The following is a 19,155-nucleotide window of genomic DNA, read 5'->3' as shown; positions in this document are numbered from 1 at the left end:
ATCCCTCCCACCCCCCCACCACTCCAGCAACCCTCAGTTTGTTTCTTGAGTATAGCCATTTTTCTACTCACTATGCACAAGAACGAGAGGAAAGAATTTAGGATAATTCACCGGTTTCTGTCGTGGGCAACAAAATGGACAAATGGATATCAAAGAAAATGACTTTTTTTTTTTTAAGATTTTATTTATTTATTTGTGAGAGAGACAATGAGAGACAGAGAGCATGAGAGGGAGGAGGGTCAGAGGGAGAAGCAGACTCCCTGCTGAGCAGGGAGCCTGATGCGGGACTCGATCCCGGGACTCCAGGATCATGACCTGAGCCGAAGGCAGTCGCTTAACCAACTGAGCCACCCAGGTGCCCCAGAAAATGACTTTTTAAAAAAGCATACGTGTGTATATTATATAGAATAATATCTTCAGATACATTAGCTTGTTTTTTTGCAACTTAGAATGTACTATGAAAAATATCACACTGTAGAGAAAATTTCAGTTTCATTAGTCATATGCAATTATCTGCCACTGTGTGAAGCTGACTTTCCTTATCCAGAGTAAAGTGAAAGGGCTAAGCCTATTATGCTGTCTCTTTGATGTTTTTATAGGATATAATGAAAGATGAATGCTCACTGTTGAAGCTGCAGCTGAAAGAGCGGGATGAACTCATTTCCCAACTTCAGGAAGAGCTGGTAAGTGATAAAAATACTTGCCCCACAAGTATACTTTCCTTGAAAGGTTATTTGCTTTAAACCCTCTAACAACTTCTTCGTTAACAATAATATTATTTATAAACTGTTAGTGTTTCCGTTGGATTCATTATCAATCTTATAGTCCTATAGCAACGATGACTTGAAAATCTGAAAAATAGGATAGTCTATAATCTATATTGAACTTTGTATAATTCCAAAACAGATTACTGAACCAAGGTTAGATGTTTTAGTTGTATTTCTCAAAAATTGTGAAGACTGAGGCCATATTTTATTTTGTAAAATGTGTGATTTAACTTCAGACTGCCCTACCTAGAGATATAACCATGTAATATGAGGCAAAGTACTCAAAAATCTTAAACAGAAACATTTACTTTTTATTTTCACAAAGCTACCAAAAATGTATTACCTTGATGAGATTTTTATTTATATAATATCTATATTATATAAATATAGATATAAATATAGATATAAAATATATAAAGTATATAGAAATGTATCTATATACATATGGATATATAATATCTATATTATATAAAAGTTACACAAAATATTAAATGTTTATAGTTGATGTTTTTGGGGTGTTTATAAATGTGATGTCATAAAAAATGTCTGAAACTCTTATAACCTGAAAACATACTTGGTAGGTAACAAGAATAGCAGTGTGCATTATTTTTCTATCAATGGTATTTTGCAATAAAATTTACTGAGTTTAATAAAAAATGATCTGTAAAATAAGAATGAAAAAGAGGAATGAAAAAGGAATTTTAATTCATCAAGAGTTCTTAACAATACCAATAAAATGAAGAAATATTACACAATAAGAGAGCCTGACTCATTATCAAGATCAAAAAACAAATCCTAGTCAATATGTCAGAGTTGTGTACATTCTTTATGATGATGTCAGAGTTGAGTACATTAACAATGATATATTACATAATTATTTGATACAATTAAATGACAAAACAGATCTTATAGACCAAGCTTCTGAGAGTTCTTAACATATTAGTGAGAGCAGACAAACTTAGAGCATATGTTATTGGTTCTTGGCAGTGGACAGTGTTTTTACTGAAATTTGACCTTTAGACTGTGTTATGATTGCATTGATGCTGATTATTGGCTTCATGAGCATATTATTGTTGCTTTAGAAAACCTATCAACCAGTATTTAAAATAGTAATAGTACTACAGACAAAAGGAACATGTCTTACATTACTGGGAATAACTTTCTGTAAATAATTGATTGATTTATTATAAACTATTACATTAGGATAATATTTCTATATTTAATATAACTATAGATATGTGATCAAGCTTTATGTGGTAGCAAAAAATCTGCATTGAATAAAAATCATGTAGATTAATATTAAAGGACGCATAGAATCACCAGTTTTAACACAACAGAAAATCTACCATTCACTTTGTCAGAGAATGCTTATTTTTGGAGGATTAACTCAGAAAATAAGTATTCATTTCTCCCCCACCAACATTAGTTGTGTCATATTTAAAACATAGCACATACAAGACATCACACCTTCATTTGTTGAAGGAAATTAGAAAGGAAATGATTACTTTGAAAGCCAGTATTACATAGTTCAACTCTTAAAGCAGTTTAGGACCCTTTTCTCCAAGAAAGAAAGTCTTCTGTTGGCTGATTTAGTAAAATGACATTCAAGGGTTTTGTTTCTGTTTTTGTTTTATTTTCTATTTTTCTTTTTAACTTGAATGACCCAAAATGACTAATTAGCCTCCAACATTTCGCAGGAAACAATCAAGGTATTATTTCCACTTTTGTTCTATGTAGTCTGCATAATCATCTTCAATATTTAAACAGGAAAATGTTAACTTTTGAAAACAAAGTTGGTTTTATTAAAGAGGACTCTAGCTAAAGAAGAAAGTGTATAAGTGATTTGAGGATTTAAGGAAGAAGAGACATTACTAAAAAGAAAAAGCCATCACTAAAACTGGATTTAGAGCATATAGGAGAGGTACAACCCCATAAAAGCAATGTAACCCACTTGGATCCATTAAAATTAAGTCCTAGCACTTTTCATCCCGATAACAAATAACTTGTGACATTTTGACAAGGTGGACCTTAAGCTGCACCTTTATACATTACCTACCTAAATTTGAAGATTTCAAAACATTTTAGAAACCAGTTTAGCTGTACCCTATACATTATAGTAGATCTATAATTTGGAGCTAGTTTAGTTCTCTCTTGTTTATCTTGGGTTTTTCATTTCTTGACCACTGCTATTATAAGAATTCTATATACCTTCTAAATCAGATTTTGATATATCAAGAAAGGATTTATTTCCAACTTAATAAGCTTATTTTTTGTATGATTGTTTACTTATTCAGCCTCACTTTGGTAGTTTCAGGAGTATTAAGAAGTTAGTTGGGGCAGTATGGGGTTGGTGCAAAAGAGAGGTTTTTAAATGCAAGTTTTGGGTTATTATCTTTAGATCAGGGTTTTCCAACAGCAGCATTCTTGACATTTGGTACCAGATTATTGTTCATTGTAAGTTCTGTGCACTGTAGGATGTACAGCAGTGTCCATGCCCTCTAGCCTCTCTCCCATAGTACCTTCCACACATTGCCAGTTATCCAGAGGGGCAAAATTTCCCCCGGTTGAGAACCATTGCTTGAGGGTTATTAGATTATAGTCCCCAATAAAATTGTATGTTATAGGATGAGTATCTATCTGTTGATAGCCAGTTTAAACGAAGTAAAAAAAAAAAGTTCTGTAGAATAGATGGGCTTCTTTGTCTATTACATAAATAGTTCTTTGCATGATATTTTAGGCTGCTAGGCTGCCATACAAAACACCATTTACCTTCAAATATGAAGGATATTGCTATGGATTGAATTGTGTCCTCCCAAAGTTAATATGTTGAAGACCTAACCCATGGTGGGAGGGGGGTGCTCTTGTCTCTTACTCTTCTTATAAGGGCACTAATCCCACCATAAGGCCCTACTTTTATGACCTCATCTAACAACTCCCCAAATCCCCACCCCCAAATACCATCACGTCAGGGGGTTAGGAGTTCAATGTGAATTTGGGGGGACACGGTCATTTAGTCTGTAAGGGAAGTAAGGGTATCAGAGGCCTTATGGAATTGTACCCCTTCACTACAACTCCTTAATAATAGTTGTTATGATTTTACTATTTTTGCATATCACAGTTCTCTTGTAAGATTCTAATTGACAAAAAGTCACATCTGAGGATAAAAATCAAACCAAAAACCTGAACAAGATTATTGCTAAAGACTGCTAGGAGTTACTGGTTCAGAGTAGGAAATGAGATGAAAAACTGTGACATGAATGAGAATTATTCAACATCTTGTTAATAAGGATATTAGCTGAAGGCATGGAAAAGAACCAACTTTCAGAGTCAGAAATGATAGGAAGTCTTTTCTTTTTAATAATTAAAACTTGGATTTATACTTATATTTAAGTTTGTGCTTATTGTGTATGTAGAATATATTTAACTTTTTGTGTATTAGAAATAGAACTCTCTGACCAGAACAAAGATTTAGGGATTTCATGAATTTACTTCAAGGTATTTAATGCATTGGCATAGATTTAAACCAAAAATCTAAACATAATGGCTTAAAGTAAGAATGCTCAATCAGAATCTATATAAAAGTTACTTAAAATAAGTTATTTTTAACTTTATGTTTAACTTTGACTATTCGTGACATAAAGCAGAGAAATATTTTTCCCATGTATGAGAAAGTTTGATTCTTTTTTTCAGCTATTAAGTGAAGGTCACATTGAAGATTGCAGTGTAATTTTATTGCTGGTATAAAACTGAGGGACATTGTAAATATTGCTGCCTTGTTCCTAAAATAAATCTGAGCGATTTATCATAAACATTGGTGGTGAAGTGTGTAGCCTTGTGTATTGGTGGGGGGGGAAGGGGTGTACAGGTATTTTCTGGTAAATGATTATTAATCTTATAAATGGCTTCAGAAATTTTATAAATGATTTCACAGTATGGATGAAAAGTGTGCCCTATAGGATTTCAGAAATTGAAGAAAATGGGTTTGGTATTAATAGATTGATTCAAAATATTTTTAAAGAAGTTGGAGTTCACTTAAAAGTAAAAATAACTTTTGTTGGACCTAAGACTGTAAATAGTAAAATTTAATTGCCCTAACTAGGATTAGTACACCATACTATGTATTTATTGTTTTACCAGTAATTTAAATGCCTATTCCTTTGTCAAAAATGAATGTATATGTAATCACTCTAGAAAAGGTGAATTGTCAGTAATTTATGATTCTAAACTTTATAATTTCTACTATTTTACTCTTTCCTTTGGAACTTTCATTTTGTAGCTGATCTGAGTAAAAAGCATCAGATACAGCTTTTTACAGTATATTTCTTTAAAAGCGTATTTCTACTTAAAAGTTCAGTTTAAATGAATAACCCCAAAATAAGATTTCAGCCAAAAAGCTTATGAACTGTCTGAAAATAAATATACTTTAAAACATACCTCATTAAGACAAAGTAAGGCCAAATAAAAATACCTCTTATGTTTGCCTTCATAATCTATTTTACCACATAACATTGATACTTGTCAGAATGTAGTGAAAGCTATTTGTTACCTTAGTCACCACATGTTTGTAAGCTAAAGAGTAAGGGGATGCACTGACTGTGAAGCATTTAAAAAAATAAAACTAACTAAAAGCCATCTGCATTTCTCATAGGTCGATTGTAAAACCCCTCCCTGAAAGATGTTTTGTTTTCTTGTGGGTCTGAATCCTAATTTAGTAACTTCAGGTTAAGATGTTTACATTTTACACACTTTACAATTTCAGTCAGCACATTATTACTCATCTCTTAATAAACACTGTATTTTTAAAGGAAGGTTAATTGGGAGAAATTCCAGTTGAGGAGAACTCTGTACAGAGATTAACAGTTCAGAATTGGCAAGCTTTAAATTCAATTTGTGTTCCTAACCCCTGTAGTACTACATATTAATGTATTCAATAAATTCAAAATACAAAATGAAAGCATGGGACGCCTGGGTGGCTCAGTGGTTAAGCGTCTGCCTTCAGCTCAGGTCATGATCCCAGGGTCCTGGGATCGAGCCCCGCATCGGGCTCCCTGCTCAGCGGGGAGCCTGCTTCTCCCTCTCCCACTCCCCCTGCTTGTGTTCCCTCTCTCGCTATCTCTCTCTCTCTGTCAAATAAATAAAATATTTTAAAAAAAATGAAAATCATATATAAAGATGAAAGAATGAATCTTGAATTACTTCAGTTCTGTCATTTGATGTAACCATTTGGAGTATTTTTATTTAAGAGGTAAACATATAGAGAAAGAACTGCAAGATCTATATTTTGGGGGGTAATACTTAAATTTTAGTTCATACATTATTTTATTGAATTTAATAGCCAATTCTGAACTTCTTAATTTTAAATTGTGTGTTTCGTTTTAATGTCTTAAAACTAATGCACTAACCAAAAAAGTTGCATTAAGACATGAGTTAATAGTTGCCTAAATTATACCTTCTGCAGAATCTTAATAAACAAATATTATTTATTATAACTTACTACTTGGCATGATCACATTTACAAAGATGAGTATGATAACCTTTTAATTAGCTGTGTTTCTTTTCTGACCATCACTAAATCTCATTTTATGTCATGATTATTTAAAGTAAGTTTTTCTTCTAGAAATGGGGTTTTACAAATGATCTCTGTTCTAGGTATCAATATGGTAGGTACATAACTGAGTTTTGAACACTTCTTCCTCCTGCCATGTAAAGACTAACTTGAAAACCAGATAACATAAGAGAAGTTAAAATCAATATATCTTTGTGTGTTATTAAACCTTTTTTCTCACTGAAAGCAAATATTGAAAATTCTTAACTTGAATGCAAGTAAACATATAAACAATCAGTTTTCTCCAGCCTCTTAAAATCCCATTTACTTTATTTAAATGTAAACCAAGCTCTCAGCTCATTTGTTAATATTTGAATAGCGAAGTATGGAGCTGCATAAAAGGCACTTTAGAACTGATGAATTTTGAAAAATTGAAGGCAATTGAAGAACTGAAAGTAAAGCATTATGTATAATCAGGTTACTATGCATAATAAAGGGGGAGCTAAAAATAAGACTCTAAGAAATACATACAGCTAAATAGCACTTTATCAAGAATCTGAAGAGAATAATTTTGATTTGGTTTAAAACATATTCAGAATTCAAATTGAATAAAATTGTATGTCCTTGAAGCTTTAATAACAGAATAATTCCTGCTTGATAAGAGAAACATTCTTTTTGCATGAAAATCATATCCTGCATCCATCTTAAAAGTAATTCCCCACTTGCTCTACATTCTATTATAACTTAGGGTATTATTTCATACCAGTCATTTTAAGATAGACGATTACAGGCCCGTGGATGATTTACATAAGAACAGACAGCTGTAAGTACTTTCAAATCCTCTTTCTCATATTTAGGAAACATTAGGCACAGAAAAGAAATAGATTAGGTATACTTAAACATTATTAAAGTGTCAGGGTACTTCCCTTGTTTTTTTTTTTCCCCACCCCCCCAGGTGAATTAATTGCATATATCCAGAAATGGCTTATCGCAGCAGTAATTACATTCCTCCTCAGGTCTGTGAGATAGATGTACAGTGTGAATGAGGCAATATTCTATGATACGTAATGGGGATTAGCCTCCAGTTCCTTACACACTCCAATACCCTGATGAAGAGCTGACAAAAAGATACAATCTTTAATATTCTACTGCACTTGCCTTGGCAATAGCACATGTTTATTTAAGTCTTTATCACGAAGTGTTGTCATATTGTAGTATGGCATGGATATAGGGAAATAATTGTGCTATAATTTAAATGCTAGTATGAAGGTGTTTTATACCTTTAAGGTATAAAAGGCTCTAAAAGCAGCAGCCAGCCATACTATGGCCAAATTAGGCATGTAGCAGAAATTCATCTATAAAGTTGGGTATTTTGTGTATTTTTCATTTATAAGGTATGTCATAAAATTTAGTGGTTTCTCTGCATTTTTATTTCTTTTATGGGGATTTCAGTGCATAGAATCACCTACCAAATAAAACTTTAAGTAATTAACAGGAAGAGATAGCTGAAGACTTAGAATTAGGGAAAAGACTTAGAATTTAGAGGGGCAGGGGGTGGGGGTTGGAGCATACAAATTGTGAATTACTAGCGGAGTCAACATGCAAAAGGAGACCATATATGTTGTATGTGTGTACACGTTTACGTATATGTGTGTATAAATATATAAAACATAACAATGTTCTGCCTCACAATAGATTATCTTTAAGTATTTGAAAGCCAGGCTGAGCTAGGGACTTCGCAGCAAGGGTTAACAAGATGAAGTGGAGTAGTCTCTGTTAAGGAGCCAACATTCAAATGAGGAGACAGGAATAAACAGTTCATTTTAATAACAGTCATTATTTACTGAGCTCTTATTCTTTGGCAAGTGCTCTGGTGAATGCTTTTGGTTTATTATTGACTTTACTTTCTATAATAAAATCGAGAAGTGTGTATTATTACTTCTGGTTCATCCATAATCAAGCAGATATTCGGAGGGATTAACTGATTTGTTCAAGTCTGCATAATAAGTGATAGAGTTAGGATTTGCAGCAAAGTCAGCTTGACTCCATGAATATATATTTTTCTCGTAATACATCCAAATTTATAAATTACAAAGCCGTGAGGTTAGCTTTATACAATAAGATACCATAGTTCTCCTTTGTAATAGATCAATATCATAATAAAAACAGTAACTCTTGTTTATTGATTGATTAGCCTGGTAGTACCAGTCAGGCTTGGGTGGTCAGGGCAGCTGATTGTATGATACAAAACAGGAAAACTTTATTAGAGCAGTGACCTGCAGCAACTTCTCACAGCCTTAGAGATGAGTACAGTGGCTTTCTCGGGGCTCTGGACATCACAGGCACATTTAATGTCCTTTCTGTTACCATGTCCTTCTTCATGGACACCTCATGGAGCTGAGTGAGGATACTATAGAAGTCCATTTTTAAGAAGCATTTGTAAAATCATGATTTAGCATTATCAGAGTGATGAAGAGATTAAGAGAAAAATCTAAGTGTTTTACCTAAAAGCTAAGAAAATAAATGTTTTTTAATGATCTTAAATATCTCTGTCTACCTTCTGCATGTGAATACAATATCTCCATATTCACACATGTGTATTTCATATTGCCAATAAATCTACCAAAGTCTGTCAAATACAGACTGAGGAAATTGTCAAAAGTGAGGACAACCACTAATCCAAACAAACATCAGCAACTATCTGATATCATCTGACAATTATTTGACTCATTTGATGAACAAAACATGAATGACTGGGCTAGAAATGTTTTTTAATAATTTAGCACCATCTCGGGGCGCCTGGGTGGCTCAATCGTTAAGCGTCTGCCTTCGGCTCAGGTCATGATCCCAGGGTCCTGGGATTGAGCCCCGCATTGGGCTCCCTGCTCGGCGGGAAGCCTGCTTCTCGCTCTCCCACTCCCCCTGCCTGTGTTCCCTCTCTCGCTGTGTCTCTCTCTGTCAAATAAATAAATAAAATCTTTAAAAAAAATAATAATTTAGCACCATCTCAATTCTCAACTATTTGAGCTATAACTAGGACTGTTTTAAGTTCTGTAAGGAACATAAAGGAAGTTTCTATAGGGGAGAAGAACCTTTCCCTTCTTCACCTCTAGGTTCTTTGGCTGGCCTAATAATTGACGTAAAACAGATTAATAAGCAAACTTAATTTCCTGTGCTCAGGAGTCTCCCGTAGACACTGAAGGCTCAAAGGCTGGCCGTGATGAGCTAATGAAAGGAGGTAGGGGTCCGGGGCTTCAAAGGGTTGGAAGACCATTCACAGGAATGTAAGAGCAAATGTTTGGTAAACAAATGTCTGTCTTGCCCTGCGGAAAAGTCTTTCGTTATCTATTTAACATTAGACATACAGATAAGCTACAATTATCTTTGGTACTGGCTTTCTTCCTGGTAGAGGCTTTCTATCTAAATTCTTTCAGATAGTTAAAGAAGAGGTAAAAAGTTCTTCATGACTGTTAGGCCTTGATTTCCTTCACCTCAAAAAATCCACATGCCAAAGCGGCACATTCTGGGCAATTCAAAATTAAAACAGGCCTCATTCCAACAAGAAGCCTGAGCTTAATTATACTTCCTGTATGTTTCCCTATCCCATTCAAATGTGGCTTTACCTTGACTGGGCATCGTTTCCTCTCTCATTGATGAGTGCCTTAATGATGGGGCCTTGCTTGTCATCCTTCTGTGCTCAGCATCCAGCCAAGTGGGCATTCAGTAAATGTTTAAAGAAATGAATAAAATTTATATCCGAGTTCCTGCTACAACATTTGTTAAGGAAACCTTTAGAGAATAAAGCAAAATAATGTCACATTATTAAATTATATAATTTGGGAGATGAAAGATTGAAATAAAAGGGGGAAGGAGTAGTGTTGGGTTTTATTGTATAATTTAATGAAGGGAGTTCTAGGGTGCAAACAAGCCAGTGGTGGAAACATGAAACAGGGGATTGAAATACAAGATGGGTGCCACAGTAAACAATGAAGATAAAACGTCAGAGGAAAATAGAACTATTAAAGTATCTGAAGACTAGGAACTGAAATAAATTATAGAAGCATAAGGAAAGGACAAAGTCAAAATTATAATCTAAAATATTCTAGGGGTGTCTGGGTGGCTCAATTGGGTAGCATGGACCCTTGGTTTCGGCTTGGGTTATGGTCTTAGGGTCATGGGATCGAACCCCATGTGGGGCTCCATGCTCACTGTGGAGTCTGCTTCTCCCTCTCCCTGCCCCTGCTTGCATGCGTGTGTTTTCTCTCTCTCTCGTGCTCAAATGAATTCATAAATAAAATCATTTTTAAAAAATAAGGTATTCTAAAAATCAAACCCCCAAAAAACAGCATTCATCAAAACAATGAAAAAATTTGCACAAATTTAGGTCATCCTTATGTAGTCACTTAGCATAACCCTCTAGATCCATCTGTGTTGTTGCAAATGGCAAGGTCCCCTATTTTTTTTTATAAGAGCTCCTCCTTTTATGGCTGAATAATATTCCATTCATCTATCAATGGACACTTAAGTTGCTTCCATATCTTGGCTACTGTAAATGATGTTGCAATAAACATAAGGATGCATGTATTTTTTTTTGAATTAATGGTTTTGTTTTGTTTTTTTCTTTAGGTAAATAGTAGTGGAATTACTGGGTAATATGGTGTTTCTATTTTTAATTTTTTGAGGAAGCTTCATAGTGTTTCCCACAGTGGCTGCGCCAATTTGCATTCCCACCAATAGTGTACAGGGTTCCTTTTTCTCCACATCCTTGCCAGAACTTGCTATTTCCTGTCTTTTTTTTAATTTAGCCAATCTAACAGTTGTCATGTGAAAGCTTATTGTGGGTTTGGTTTGCATTTCCTTGATAAGTGATGATCACTTTTTCATGTGTCTGTTGGCCATCTGTATATCTTCTTTGGAAAAATGTCTATTCAGGTCCTCTGTCCATTCTTTTTTTAAATTGGATTGTTTTTTTTGGTTTGTGTTGTATAAATTCTTTATATATTTTGGATATTAACCCCTTACTGAATATATCATTTGTGGCTGTCTTCTCCCATCCAGTAGGTTGCCTTTTTGTTTTGTTGATTGTTTCCTTTACTGTGCAGAAGCTTTTTATTTTGATGTCCCGATAGTTTATTTTTGCTTTTGTTTCCCTTGCTTTAGAAAATGTTGCTCTAGAAAAGTGTTGCTATAGTTGATGTCACAGAAATTACTGCCTGTGTTCTCTTTTAGGATTTTTGTGGTTTCAGGTCTCACATTTAGGTCTTTAATCCATGTTGAGTTTACTTTTTTTTTTTTAAGATTTTATTCATTTGACAGAGAGACAGCAAGAGAGGGAACACAAGCAGGGGGAGTGGGAGAGGGAGAAGCAGGCCTCTCACAGAGCAGGGAGCCCGATGCAGGGCTTGATCCCAGGACCCTGAGATCATGACCTGAGCCGAAGCCAGACTCCTAATGACTGAGCCACCCAGGTGCCCGGAGTTTACTTTTGTGTATGGTGTTTGAAAGTGGTCTAGTTTCCTTCTTTTACACGTTGCTGTTCAATTTTCCCAGCACCATTTATTGAAGAGAATGTCTTTTACCTATTGTAAACTCTTGCCTCCTTTGTCATAGATTAATTGGCCATATAATTGTGGTTTATTTCTGGGTTCTCTACTCTGTTCCATTGACGTATGTGTCTGTTTTTGTTCCAGTACCATACTCTTTTGATTACTACAGCTTTTTAATGTATCTTGAAGTCTGGAATTATTATACTTCTAATTTTGTTCCTCTTTCTCAAGACTGCTTTGGCTATTTGAGGTCTTTTGTGGTTCCACATAAATTTTAGTATTCTAGTTCTGTGAAAAATGCTGTTGGTAATTTGATAGGCATTACATTGAATCTGTAGATTGCTTTGGGTAGCATGGACATTTTAACATCATTCTTCCAATCCATGAGTGTGGAATATCTTTCCATTTGTGTCATCCTTAATTTCTTTCATCAGTGTTTTATAGTTTTCAGGGTACAAGTCTTTCACTTCCTTTGTTAAATATATTAAGTATTTGGTGCAATTCTAAATGGAATTGTTTTCTTAATTTCTTTCTGCTACTCCATTATTAATGTATTGAAATGCAACAGATTTCTGTATGTTAATTTTGTACCCTGCAACTTTAGGAATTTATTTCTTTAGTAGATTTTTTTTGTCGAGTCTTTAGATTTTCTATGTATAGCATTATAAGACTTCCTTTTTCACAAGCATTAGGTATTTCTGTTTAACTATATAACTTTTTTTCAAATTCTGTGGTCTAAATACATATTTACTAGTAATATTTTGTCAATTGTATATTAAAATATATATTCATCCACTTCTTAAAACAAAAAATTTAATGACTTCATTTTTTAAGTTTTCTGTCCTTACTGGAAATGTGCAAATGAGTAGAACATCCTTCATTTTAGTTGCATGTGTTCAGCTAAAACTATAGATTATGGATAAACATTTGATAATAAAAACTGATAATTTTTTTTCTGACCCACAGTAAATGAACAAACTATTTTTTTTAAAAATGAAGCTTCACTGTTTACTCATGTGTAATAATTTGATTCTTAGAAAATTACATTACCTAAACATGTTAATTGCTTTGAGTTGAATTCTTTTTTTCTTTAAATTTTATTTTATTATATTAGTCACCATACATTATGTCATTAGTTTTGATGTAGTGTTCCATGATTCACTATTTGTGTACAACACCCAGTGCTCCATGCAGAACGTGCCCTCTTTAATACCCATCACCAGGCTAACCCATCCCCCCACCCCCCTCCCCTCTAGAACCCTCAGTTTGTTTCTCAGAGTCCATAGTCTCTCATGGTTTGATTCCCCTCCGATTCCCCCACCCTTCATTTTTTTCCTTCCTACTTTTTTTTTTAAATGTATTGTTTCAGAGGTACAGGTCTGTGATTCATCAGTCTTACACAATTCACAGCACTCACCATAGCAGATACCCTCCCCAGTGTCCATCACCCCATCCCTCCCACCCCCCACCACTCCAGCAACCCTCAGTTTGTTTCCTGAAATTGAGTCTCGTATGGTTTGTCTCCCTCTCTGGTTTCATCTTATTTCATTTTTTCCTCCCTTCCCCTATGATCCTCTGTCTTGTTTCTCAAATTCCTCATATCAGTGAGATCGTATGATACTTGTCTTTCTCTGATTGACTTATTTTGCTTAGCATAATATGCTCTAGTTCCATTCATGTCCTTGCAAATGGCAAGATTTCGGGTTTTTTGATGGCTGCATAATATTCCATTGTGTGTGTGTGTGTGTGTGTATACCACATCTTCTTTATCCATTCATCTGTTGATGGACATCTAGGCTCTTTCCATAGTTTGGCTATTGTGGACATTGCTGCTATAAACATTGGGGTGCATATACCCCTTTGGATCACTACATTTGTATCTTTGGGGTGAATACCCAGTAGTGCAATTGCTGGGTCATAGGGCAGCTCTATTTTCAACTTTTTGAGGAACCTCCATACTGTTTTCCAGAGTGGCTACACCAGCTTGCATTCCCACCAACAGTGTAGGAGGGTTCCCCTTTCTCTGCATCCCCGCCAACATCTGTCATTTCCTGACTTGGTAATTTTAGCCATTCTGACTGGTGTGAGGTGGTATCTCATTGAGGTTTTGATTTTTATCTCCCCGATGCTAAGTGATGTTGAACACTTTTTCATGTGTCTGTTGGCCATTTGGATGTCTTCTTTGGAAAAATGTCTGTTCATGTCTTCTGCCCATTTCTTGATTGGATTATTTGTTCTTTGGGTGTTGAGTTTGATAAATTCTTTACAGATTTTGGATACTAGCCCTTTATCTGATATGTCATTTGCAAATATCTTCTCCCATTCTGTTGGTTGTCTTTTGGTTTTGTTGACTGTTTCCTTTGTTATGCAGAAGCTTTTTATCTTGATGAAGTCCCACTGTTCATTTTTGCCCTTGCTTCCGAAGAAGTTGCTGTGGCTGAGGTCAAAGGGGTTGCTGCCTGTGTTCTCCTCTAGGATTTTGATGGATTCCTGTCTCACATTGAGGTCTTTCATTCATTTTGAGTCTATTTTTGTGTGTGGTGTAAGGAAATGGTCCAGTTTCATTCTTCTGCATGTGGATGTCCAATTTTCCCAACACCATTTGTTGAAGAGACTGTGTTTTTTCCATTGGACATTCTTTCCTGCTTTATCGAAGATGAGTTGACCATAGAGTTCAGGGTCCATTTCTGGGCTCTCTATTCTGTTCCATTGATCTATGTGTCTGTTTTTGTGCCAGTATGATACTGTCTTGGTGATTACAGCTTTGAAATAGAGCTTGAAGTCCGGAATGGTGATGCCACTGGCTTTGCTTTTCTTTTTCAACATTCTTCTGGCTATTCAGGGTCCTTTCTGGTTCCATACAAATTTTAGGATTATTTCTTCCATTTCTTTGAAAAAAATTGATGGTATTTTGATAGGGATTGCATTAAATGTGTAGATTGCTCTAGGTAGCATAGACCTTTTCATAATATATGTTCTTCCAATCCATGAGCATGGAATGTTTTTCCATTTCTTTGTGTCTTCCTCAATTTCTTTCCTGAGTATTTTATAGTTTATGAGTACAGATTCTTTGCCTCTTTGGTTAGATTTATTCCTAGGTATCTTATGGTTTTGGGTGCAATTGTAAATGGGATTGACTTCTTATTTTCTTTCTTCTGTCTTGTTGTTGGTGTATAGGAATGCCACTGATTTCTGTGCATTGATTTTATATCCTGCCACTTTACTGAATTCCCCTATGAGTTCTAGCAGTTTTGGGGTGGAGTATTTTGGGTTTTCCACATAAAGTATCATATCATCTTCAAGGAGTGAGAGTTTGACTTCTTCTTTGCCAATTCGGATGCCTTTTATTTCTTTTTGTTGTCTGATTGTTGTGGCCAGGATTTGAACAGCAGTGGTGATAGTGGACATCCTGCTGTGTTCCTGACCTTAGGGGAAAAGCTCTCAGTTTTTCCCCATTGAGAATGATATTTGCTGTTGGTTTTTCATAGATGGCTTTTATGATATTGAGATATGTACCCTCTATCCCTACTCTGTGGAGAGGTTTAATCAAGAAAGGATGCTGTACTTTGTCAAATGCTTTTTCTGCATCTATTGAGAGGACCATATGTTTCTTGTTCTTTCTTTTATTAATGTATTGTATCACTTTGATTGATTTGAGGATTTTGAACCAACCTTGCAGCCCAGGGATAAATCCCACTTGGTCGTGGTGAATAATCCTTTTAATGTACTGTTGGATCCTATTGGCTAGTATTTTGGTGAGAATTTTTGCATCCATGTTCATCAAGGATATTGGTCTGTAATTCTCCTTTTTGATGGGCTCTTTGTCTGGTTTGGGGATCAAGGTAATGGTGGCCTCATAAAACGAGTTTGGAAGTTTTCCTTCCACTTCTATTTTTTGGAACAGTTTCAGAAGAATAGGTATTAATTCTTCTTGAAATGTTTGGTAGAATTTCCCTGGGAAGCCATCTGGCCCTGAGCTTTTGTTTGTTGGGAGATTTTTGATTCCTGCTTCAATTTCCTTAGTGGTTATAGGTCTGTTCAGGTTTTCTATTTCTTCCTGGTTCAGTTTTGGTAGTTTATACATCTCTAGGAATGCATCCATTTCTTCCAGGTTATTTATAATCTGGTATATAATGGCTCATAATATGTTCTTATAATTGTATTTCTTTGGTGTTGGTTGTGATCTCTCCTCTTTCATTCATGATTTTATTTATTTGGGTCCTTTCTCTTTTCTTTTTGATAAGTCTGGCCAAGGGTTTATCAATCTTATTAATTCTTTCAAAGAACCAGCTCCTAGTTTCTTTGATCTGTTCTACTGTTCTTTTGGTTTCTATTTCATTGATTTCTGCTCTGATCTTTATTATTTGTCTTCTCCTTCTGGGTTTAGGCTTTATTTGCTGTTCTGTCTCCAGCTCCTTCAGGTTGAAGGTTAGGTTGTATATTTGAGATCTTTCTTGTTTTTTGAGAAAGGCTTGTATTGCTATATACAGTTGAATTATTTTTCTTTTCACTGATCTTTCTCTTGGTGTGTATACTAATATGGCTACCAAAGGGCACTGTCATAGAGATCCATAAAGAACAAAATTACTTTCTGAAACATGTCATATCTTTCATTAGGCAAATGAACGGTATTCCTCTTGTCAGTTCCAGAATCTGCAAGCATTTTCCCTATTTTATTTTACTCAAAAACATTTAACTATAAAAAATTTACCCCAAAGGACACTAATAAGGCCAGTTTTCCCAACACGTTACAGATTTGTCCTTTGAAAAATAAATGGTGTATACTTAAGCAAAATATTATGGAATAAAGAAATTGCAACTTATTTATAGTGTTCTTCCATAAATAATATATTAAATTTACTTTCTGTAAATAAGACATTTTCTGTGTATTATTGGTAAGGTCCACACCTATGATAAAACTTAGTATATCTTATCCTATCCATACTACATCATTGAGGAAACAGGAAGATGTTATGTACGTATTCTAGCTTTAAAGCCAACAAATGCTTTATTTGGTGTTTTTCCAATAACCCAAGGGTTTAGTTCCCCTCTCTTTAGCACAAGGACAATGTAAAGTAGTCTCTGAAGTTATGGAGACTACTAATATCCCATTCATTATGCCTATTTCTTGGGACTTTTTTTTTTGGCAATAAGAAAAGATGATAAGGAATTTGTGTATCCCTATAGAGATTTCATCCAGTGCCCAGTGCATAAAATAGTGCATTAGTTATAAATGAATATATTATTCTAAGCATACAAAATACAATCCTAATTCCTCAGTTGAAATAAGCCTTTCAATAAGCTATATATGCAACTCTAAATGAATTTTTGTGTATTTTCACAATTTAAAGGATGTTCTCTCTAGGATCCATGTCATTCGGCCCTCTTGGAAGTCACATGCCTGTTTCCCTTCCTAATATTCACAGGGTGATTATTAATAATCAGAGTAAACTTGAAAGTGAATAATTTATTTCTTAACAATCAACATGTTTAAGTCCTTAGAATTTCGTATAGGGTTCTCAAACTATAACTTGAATATTAGTACCTCAGCAAGATGAATGAATTATTAATACTAAATACCCTGTTGATGTTAGATGCTACTTGAATTAATAGTTTCAGTATGATCTTTATTTTACTGTTAGATTCCTAAGCTAATTAAGAGTGCAGAAGAAAAAAACATTAATTCCATTTCGGGATTGCTTTTAGGCATTTATCTTCAATACAAATTAAAAACTGCGTATCTTTTAAACATATCATTTTTTTTCAACTGCTTCCAATATTTATTTTAAACTACCATTTTCATTTATACCTACCAACATATTTTCTTAGTATTTTAATTTTACATTTTTCCAAACTAATGCAACCAATTATAGCTTTATATGTGAACTTCTAAATGCAATGATATTAGACATATTTGCCACTTCATATATAAGGCCTCTTTTATGGTGTGAAATATTTATTACCTTGGAGTCATGAGACCACCTGTAAGACTGTAATCCCAGCTCAGTGATATGCTTAGAATCCTGTGTGTTGATACATGAAATTTGTCCCCTGAGCATATTTTATTTAAATCTGGTTGCAAGAGATTTTCTTTTTCTTTCTCCATACATCACTGGTAACATCTAATGCTTTGTCAGCAGCACCTGGAACTCTCATCAACGATGACAGTTTAGGAAAACTGGATTTTCCCAGAGAGACCTATCCAGCTAGAATATTGTTTTAATTTTACCAAGTTGAAATAGATTATACTAGATTGTTTTAATTGTATATCTGGGAGAATTTTGCTGGAGTCTAGAGAATCCTATGCCATTGTGAAATGTATGCCTTATTACAGGCAACACAAGGTCTGGGACATAATGGTGTGTGTTTCCTAATTTTCTAGCAACTCCATTTTACTGAATTAAGCCTAATGCAATAATAGAGATTTTGCCTTTTAAAACTGGTACACTCGTATATGACTTAAGGATATTTCAGGATTCAGGGCAAACATTCCCATTTTGCTCATGTTTCCAACATTCAAAAATGGTTAGACATCTGTTCTGAGCTGGTGTGAGATTACTGATATTTTTATACATGCAAATTGTATGGTACTATTGAGTAGAAGGTCAATATAAAGTTGACAAATAAAATTTCATCCATCCTCATCCACGCCCCTCATTTCCTTACCTTCCTGATATTGGTGAACAGAAACATGATCAGTAAGCACACAGAACATGAATTTAGATTAAGCTAACCTTTGGGTCTGTCATCCTGAAGGAGAATTATTAGTCAAATGTCAGAAACTGCAAAAAGGTTGTTGTTTGTAACTCAGGTGAGCAGACATTCTGCTGAGCCTACTCAACTCAAAAGCCCTGCCATGTGGGTCCTGTTTTCCCTTCATGGCCCCATCTGACTTACTCCTAGATTTCCTGGCAGACAGTCTAATCCTTTTAGTCTGTCAAAATTTAAATAAGAATTTCTAAATTTTAACATAGCAATGTTATATAGGGTATACATATCCATATAGGAAAATAATATCAGCTAATATATATATATTTTTTTTTTTTTGAAAGATTTATTTATTTATTTGAGAGAGCGAGAATGAGAGAGAGTACATGAGAGGGGGGAGGGTCAGAGGGAGAAGCAGGCTCCTCGCTGAGCAGGGAGCCCGATGCGGGACTCGATCCCGGGACTCCAGGATCACGACCTGAGCCGAAGGCAGTCGCCCAACCAACTGAGCCACCCAGGCGCCCTCAGCTAATATATTTTTAAAATTGAAGAATAGGAGTAATTTTATAGTTAATAAGGCCTCATGGAA

General features: G+C 34.8%; 1 protein-coding gene across 1 annotated transcript in view; it reads left to right on the top strand.

Moving 5' to 3' along the window:
* The window catches only part of CCSER1 (coiled-coil serine rich protein 1), a 1,330,597-nt gene that overhangs the window by 604,019 nt on the left and 707,423 nt on the right, over nt 1-19,155 (top strand). Inside the window, exon 8 of the mRNA XM_021702315.1 lies at nt 600-683. Within this exon, the coding sequence (XP_021557990.1) occupies nt 600-683 (84 nt within the window). The remainder of the gene's footprint in view (nt 1-599; nt 684-19,155) is intronic.

Source organism: Neomonachus schauinslandi, chromosome 2 (assembly GCF_002201575.2).
Source record: "Neomonachus schauinslandi chromosome 2, ASM220157v2, whole genome shotgun sequence".
NCBI classification, from domain to species: domain Eukaryota; kingdom Metazoa; phylum Chordata; class Mammalia; order Carnivora; family Phocidae; genus Neomonachus; species Neomonachus schauinslandi.
The sequence above is the reverse complement of the archived record's forward strand: the minus strand, read 5'-3'. Positions and strand labels throughout refer to the sequence as shown.